Genomic DNA, 7,916 nt, shown 5'->3' with positions numbered 1-7,916 from the left:
TCAGGTGCGATGCATCTCCTGGACAGCTAAAGCACACGTGGAAACTAAGCAGCGAGCATTACAATACACAAAGCAGTCTACGTAGCGGAGACGGTTTCGTTGATCATGGCGGGAGCGTTCTAGCTTTGCTGCTTCGCCGCTCGCTCGCCGTGCAGATTGGGCGTAAGGGTTTTTTCTTCACCTGCAGTGATGAGGCACTCAACAACCCCAACCAAAAAGACTATTATGCAGTTAAACTCTAAAAGGTACATTGTATTTTTTTCTTTATATAAGTAGTTTGTAATTTTCACTCATTTACAAAATGCCTTCTCAATGTGCTGTGTTATGCCAGTGCTGTCTGGTCATATCAGTGTCTGTGTGACGAACATCCAAAAACAGTGTTTTGAAAAAGGAAAATAAGACAACTGAGAAAACTTTCATCCAGATCTGTGCCCATGTTAGTATACAGGTTTTTTTTTTTTTATTATTATTTCATTTTCTTTTAACCAGAGCTGATCTAATGTCTACGTCTAATGTATTGCCAGCACAGAGGAAGCAATGCAAGTGAGCTGAACAAGGGGTAAATGGCAACATAAACAGCATCATTGAGGGGAGAAAGAAAAAACAACATACAGTACACACAACAGATTTGTTTTGTACGTAGCTGTTTTTGGAGAAAGTGCTTTAAAAGGAACAAGCTCGTGTAGTATACATTGTACATATTGTTCAGAATGAATATAAATAAATAAATAAATAAACCTTTATATCGAGAACCTTGTCGCTGAAAGAAGTGGAACTGAAAACATAGTAAATGTATACGCAAGATAGTTCACAAGATTACGGGCGGAGAGGACTACACAATACAGTTGACTGTAACATTGTGCTCTGTACTCGCATAACGCTTTGGCTTTTTAGTCTTATTACTTTTCTTAACATTTGAATGAAGTCGGCACAAAACTGGAGCGCTAGAGCTGCATACCATAGACCTGCAGACCAGAGAAGCCCCTTGCGCCCGACGCCGGCTAGCGTTGCGGTGCGCCCGAGGGCTCCAACAGCAAACGAGCACACACACATCCACACACACAAATGCTCATGCTCACTTATACAGCAACGTGTACGTAAAAAAGGAAAAAATGCCGAGGGGACAGGGCACGCATACATGGCCTTTTGAGTTGCACAATTCGACACCGCAGCACACGACTCACAATAAAGAATAGTCTTACGAAAGAATTCACATATCATCACCAGTTAAGCACAACAATCAAGTTTGGGAATACATCGGGGAGGGCAAATGAACAAGATGCGCAAAAATGATCCGTACCCAGAGTGTTTCCAGAGGGCGGGGAGGGGGGGAAATACGTCGTTTTACACTATGGACGTTGTTTAGGAACAAAATACCTGACAACGAACAGATTTTGTATTCATGTGCACATCCACAGGGAACACATTCATGGGGACCACCGTAAAACTCCAGCATCGTCAGGGTCATGGTAAAATCGGCAGGAGAAATATTAAATGAAGTCAACCCCCCCCCATCCAACCCTTAGAGATTCATTATAAATAATCATAAATAAAAAACAAACAAATAAACATATTAACAAAACGGTACAACCCGAAAAAAAATGTGGCGGCATAAGACATTGTTTTCTTTGATTGTAAAGTGCACACATGATCGAGAGCCATGCAAACTAACAAAGCGAAAGTTGCATGCGTTAACAAATAAGGGCCTTCCAGCTATATCGTCTACTAAAAAACAACACCGACATACATATTTACCTCATTTTACCATACATGTAAGTGATTCGACACTAAATACACAGAAGTTTCAAAGAAAACATGCTGGACGTTACTGGAATGATTAAAGCAAAATTGTCCCGGCCCTCTGCCTCAGGCTTTCTAAAAAGTGTACAGTATATATCCCCAAAATCTTTCCTGTTCCCTACTACTTCACTTTAGGTAGGTAAAGGAGTGGCGGGACGGGGTGGGGGGGCTCCTGTTTTATATTCTATGATAAGCAGTACATGGAAAATGAAGTCCGTATTGAGAAAAGGAGTGTACATGTTCTGTAACGTCATGAACATGAGGGTGAGGGCGTTCTAAGAGTGCGACGAATCTGAATCAAGCCAAGAGGGATTCCGTATCAACAAAAGCAAAAAACAGAGCTAAAGTTTGGTTTTGAATTTTAGCCCTTGAATTTAAAACGAGCAGTACATGATCAACCAAGCTGGCACTTTCTGTCCGCAAAGAAAAGGATGCAACGAATTAATGATACAGCTGTTTGATTTGTTTAAAAAAAAAAAAAAAAATCTTTGGACAAAATCAAAGCGTCTTATTCTAAGCTAGCGTTATCTTGACAAGATGCTGTCTCTCTGGGCGTTCAGAGCTGGATTTGAGTTGTTTCATATAAAGTTTGTGAAAATTAGTCACTGCATAATAAGTGTCCTACAAGTTTCTTCAACTGAACTGAAGAATGCATCTACTTGTAAATATTTAGTCAGGTAGCTCATCAAGAGCTCGTCTCGTCTCGGATATGTAGAATTTAATAAGATCCAACTATCATGTCCTAGTAGTTAATTTTATTAGTCTCTCTTCTTTAACTAGCACCAAGGTGAAAAACGTCAAACTCCCAAATCGATCCATCAAAACCAAAAACGGTCCTGTTCAAGCCTATTATATTATAACATAAAATATATATATGCAATTCATTAAACAAGGCAAATAAAAAATGCAAAACTAACGATTAACTGAAAAATAAGGATTATTATTTTCAGCAGACCTAACCACCCTCCAAAAGATAATATTTAGGCTAGGCGTTGCTTCAAGTATTGACATTTTCTTTTCTCAACGAAGAAACCTTCGGCGTAGACAAATAAATTCTGTCTCTTTCAGAATCATTCCATAGGTTGCCATGAATTAATTCAAAAAACGGGGGGAATCAAAACTGCATAGTTCAACAGTTTGCGCAATGCCACCCTATCGGTCCCAGCTTTCTATATGTTAAATGAAATGTCCGTTCCTTCACTGCCTACCTTCTACAGTACAGCAAAAGTCAAAAGAAAATCATCTCTATGTACAAACGTGGTGATATCACTTCTGCTCACAATTCCCAATGATGTGTGCTTCTTTTTTTTCTTCATTTGTTTATGGTTGCCCACAGTAAAACTATTAAGACAGAAATTCGGCTATGAGCTTGACGGTGCTTTTAATCTGCAGCACTCCATCGGTAATGAGCTAATAAGGTAATAAATGAGATTTCTTCTGAATGCAAGCAACCACTCGGAACGTCAGGCCATTGAAATCGGACTAGTACTACTGTCTAAAACATCTATGTTCAGTTGGTTAGTATTTGTAATGCTAGTATGGTTTGCCAAACACCGTGTTCTGCCGGAACTTAAAACAATTTAGCAGTTGCTGGCACTGTCCTGGAGGCCCCCCCAAAAATAAAAGCAACGCTAAAAAAAATCAAATAAAAACAAAAGTTGAGTTTTATTCCTTTACAGGTAGTAACCCATGTGCTGCTTTTATGTTCAATACATTTACATGTACAGATTGTAAATATTATGTGTATTTGAACCCACTTTTGTATATATTTAAATCAGCTAGTACGTAACATCTCCTTTTATTTATTTATTTTTTTGATTGTTTGATTTTTGAATATTGGATTTTTAACCCTACCCAACCCCCATTTTATGACAGTTTCCTTATCTCGTGTTTAAGTGGATAAAACACTCAGCTGTCCAAGTGTTTGTCTTTCTTCATGTCGTTTTAGAAGCCTAGGGTTCCTCCGATAGTGGACGCCAAAACCACTCCCAAAATTACACAGCAGATGATGATCATGATCTTCTTCTGCAGAGGGCAAAAAAAAGAAGGAGAGAGAAAGAAAGATGTGTAATTAAACAGCCAACAGATCAGCAATCGTTTGGTTTGTTCATCTAGCCACTCTATTACTCGATTGCGCAGTAGTACACAGTCAGCTAATCTAAGTAGCATCACCTCATCTTAACCACACTTTAAATCATTGAATGAAACCATGAACAATTAAACCATTACCAAAGTAAATCATTAAATTAATTAAAAGTTAATTCAATTATTGATGAAAGGACTCACTCTGGGACACTGGCCCTTTGAATGCTGAATGTTTTAAACATTGACTGCATTTGAGAAGGTGGTGATTAGATATTGCGTAACTGTAAAGGCTAACTACAGTACTGACATCATTCTAAACTTTGGAATCTCCAAACGAAACGTGCACTGAATGTGATGATCTCATAAAGGGAAGCTTTAAATATTTTATAGTGCCAAGGGACTAATGCCAAACAGAACGAACTAAATGGAAATACTGTTGCTTGGTGGGACATGCAGACGGAAAACCACATGTAAGTTTGAAGCAACGAAACATTGACTTTGCCGCTTTTTCTGGTGATCGACTGACATGTAAAGGGACCAAGAAATCTTTCGTTATTTTTTTTATTTTTATTTTATGGACCAATTTGGGGCACAAAATTAATCACCAAATAAATCAGTAACTACTTGCTTGACAAACACAAAACAAGTTCCATTTTTAAAGCTTAAAACCTGGAATTTACAGTACACGCCAAGGCTGTAACCATGTCTTGAACATTGAAAATGTTTTATTTATTTTTATAAAGCATAAAGAAACAGAACAGTGAACGAAATTCTAGGTCTAATTCTAGTTGGGAAATGATACTTTTGGGACTATTTGCAAACAATATTTGCATTAATTTGCCTCACATATATTATTAGTCCCGAGATTCTTCGCATTAGTGAATAAATACATAGATCTGCTGATTACATTCGAATTCCCCAGTGGTCTGGGGCCTCATTTATAAAACTTTGCGTAGGATTTGTGTCAGAAGTGGCGTACGGATGAAACATAGGACGTGCGTACGCACAGAAATATTCGGATTTATAAAACCGTGCACACGCACATCCTACGCAGTTTTCCCTTAATAAATCACAATCAATTCTATGGGCTTCATGTCACGCCCATAGTTGCCCATAAATAGTCTGTGAAACGCCCACAAGTTAATATTCATCGATTGCGAAATCATGGCAAACACAGAGAAGAAATTAAAAAAACCTAACTTCACTCAATGTGATGTAGAAGTTATCGTTGACGAGGTTGAAAAGAGAAGAAAAGTGTTGTTTGGAGGGCACAGTGTGGGCATTACTAATGCCAAAAAGGCACTTGAGGTGCAAAAGGTTGCAGACGCCGTAAATGCTGTAGCCTCACAACCTCGGACCGTGGCCGAAATAAAAAAGAAATGGTCGGACATCAAAGTCGAGGCAAAAAAGCGTCTAGCGCAGTGTGTCCTCGTTTGCCAGCAAGTCTTCTTGCTGTCTGAAGATGCGTTCACTCCGAATCCTTCCATTTGCCACATCTTCTAAGAGCGCAAGATTGTCAGCCATTGTGCGTCATTACGCATTGTGATGGGGCATTTTATTTCCAGAGCTTGCGTGAAGGACCGCACATTTTCCCGTCAAGTTTGCTTTTTATAAATACCAATTATTGCGTAGAGAGCGGCGTACGCCGCCTTTTGTGCGTACGCAACGTTTATAAATGAGGCCTCTGGTCGTAGAATTTTTGTAAACCATGTCAAAAGTTCCGGGTTCTAATCCGCTCTCATATATATTTTTTATTCTTCATTAAAATCAAAGCTGTTCATCAATGATTGTATATTAAGAACAGGGACATTTTTGTGTGCATTTTGTTTTTTGATTTAACCAGAAAGAATAGAGTCTCTCTCCGCAACGGCATTAAACGATAGATTGACACGCTCGTCTGTGTGTGAAGATGAGCCAAAAGAGAACGTAAACCCGCCTACTTTGATTTGATTGGCCATCTCAGTCATTTTGACATTGACGAGCACTGAAAGAGCAGACCACTGAGGCAAACCAGACTAAAATGTAACTTTTAAACCTTTTAGTCATCCTAACAACAACATACAAGAGCAACAAAGCAGTGCAAGAATTTCAAATATTGGGGGGGACAATTTGGCCATTTCTAATTATATGGGACTTGTCCCCCTCAATGTCTATGGTGGTTACGGCCCTGGTACACGCAGTGCTGACAAATTAGAAGTGATACTGTATACCATACTGTAATCGGTCAAAACAGTATTTCTGGATGAGGTGTGCTACCCTGGTTAGATGAAATTCATGGCCTTTCAAAAATGTTTACTTTTTTACTTGCTCTTAATCAAATTTGTTCTTCAGTCGCTGACTGGGGATTTACAACCCCTTGTCTTAGAAGTTTCACTTTTATATTATCATTGAAATCATGATTATAATTGATTTCATTACTGTCCTTAATTGATTTGATTATTAGCTGCAAATAACTGTAGATCAATCAAGTACTGACAATACTAATGTTCTGACATTTCTGAAGCTCTGGTAAGTGAATAAATGTAAAGATTATGTTTCACCAGATCTGCAATTGGACTCATCAGAAAGTAGGTGGCATACCACCAAGAGTCTGTGGCCTTTAGACCACTGCAATGGACGTTAGCCAGCAAAAACTGCAGCAAAAAAGCTGGGAGAAGACCGCATCTGTTGAGGAACCAATGAGTGCCAGAGGAGCAATATAGTTTTTCTTTGGATGGTTTAAGTGGTTTAGGTATAATTTCAAAATGCTCTTCTATTGCTCGTTTTTGTACATGACAGCTTAGGACTGAGTCAAGAATCATTGTACAAAAAGGGCATAATATTGAAAGACGTCAGGTGTAACAGCTGATAGTGTTTTACCTTGCGTGCCTGACTCTGGTATTTGACAGCCTTCTTGGTGTCAGAAACTGCTCTCTCTACATAGTCCACAGAGTGTTCCACGTTATACTCAATTCTGTCAATCATTTCTCCCTGTGAATGACAAAAATAGGCACTTCAAACAAACAACTCCACAATATCCACATATACACACATGACAGTCACTGTATCGAATGCAAATACTTGAAAGTTACGATTCGCTTAAATGCTTTATGCAGCCTGATTTTGAAACCAGCAAGTGGAGCTGACTGAGTTCACCTCTTTTCCCTCGAGCAAAGGCCCTTAACCCCAGGTTGATCCATGGGGACTGTCCTTGTACCTTAACACGATGGCCTTCTATAGCAATGTCTGAACAATTTCCACTGTGAGAATATATCAATTGCTATCTGTGAATTACTTTTTAAAAGGAAGTATCACTTTGGAGTACAAAGCACTTGAAGTCTAGTTTTATCTGTGATTGGCCAAGTCTGACAGATGTGGCCATTATGATGGAATTTTTTTAATGAAATTTCAAAACCATGCCTTGGCGACTAACTGACATCAATACAATATGAATAAAATAGTATATAAATAATACTTAAATGACATAAGGGTTAACAAAGATGGAGTTTTCATTTTCATCAACTATTCCTTTAAGTAAATTACTTCCAGACATAAAAGGCAACATTTCTCAAATCGACAATCCTTTATATGCTTTACCAACAGCCTTGTGGAAGGGACTTTTGTGAAGCGATCAGATTGCTAGTGTTTGTTCAAATAGTATTCGGAGCAATACTCCGATGAAATATCAGTTGTACCTGACTCTCCACCAGCATGGCCATGTCCACAAACATGTCATGCAGCTCACGGATGCTGTTCTCCAACTTAATGATCTCAGTGTGTCGGGTCTCAATCTCATTTAATGCCTGCTTGGTCATCTGGGAGTCCATTTTGATCTGTTAAAAAGAGAATATGAGGGAAAATTTCATATCAGCATACATTTGCACATATAGATTTTTTTGCACATAGATTGGGTGAAATGGTCAACAAATTATGAATTGTGAATATGCTTCCATGTAAAACCAAATTCATAGTTCCTGTCCCAAATATCACACTTGATGTGGACTCACTAGCGTGTCTGGGAAGTGTATGAGTAGGGCAGTGGCAAAGCCGGA

General features: G+C 38.7%; 1 protein-coding gene across 1 annotated transcript in view; it reads right to left on the bottom strand.

The window, feature by feature from the left end:
• Positions 1-483: 483 nt before the first annotated feature.
• stx1b (syntaxin 1B) overlaps positions 484-7,916 on the bottom strand; it is a 54,231-nt gene continuing 46,798 nt past the window's right edge. Inside the window, exons 8-10 of the mRNA XM_079829416.1 lie at positions 7,560-7,697; positions 6,745-6,855; positions 484-3,825 (exon numbers count right to left, since the gene is read on the bottom strand). Coding sequence (XP_079685542.1) covers positions 3,745-3,825; positions 6,745-6,855; positions 7,560-7,697 — 330 coding nt within the window. The 3' untranslated portion in view covers positions 484-3,744. The remainder of the gene's footprint in view (positions 3,826-6,744; positions 6,856-7,559; positions 7,698-7,916) is intronic.

The sequence above is a fragment of the Gobio gobio genome, assembly GCF_949357685.1.
Source record: "Gobio gobio genome assembly, chromosome: 11".
Taxonomy (NCBI): Eukaryota; Metazoa; Chordata; class Actinopteri; order Cypriniformes; family Gobionidae; genus Gobio; species Gobio gobio.
The sequence above is the reverse complement of the archived record's forward strand: the minus strand, read 5'-3'. Positions and strand labels throughout refer to the sequence as shown.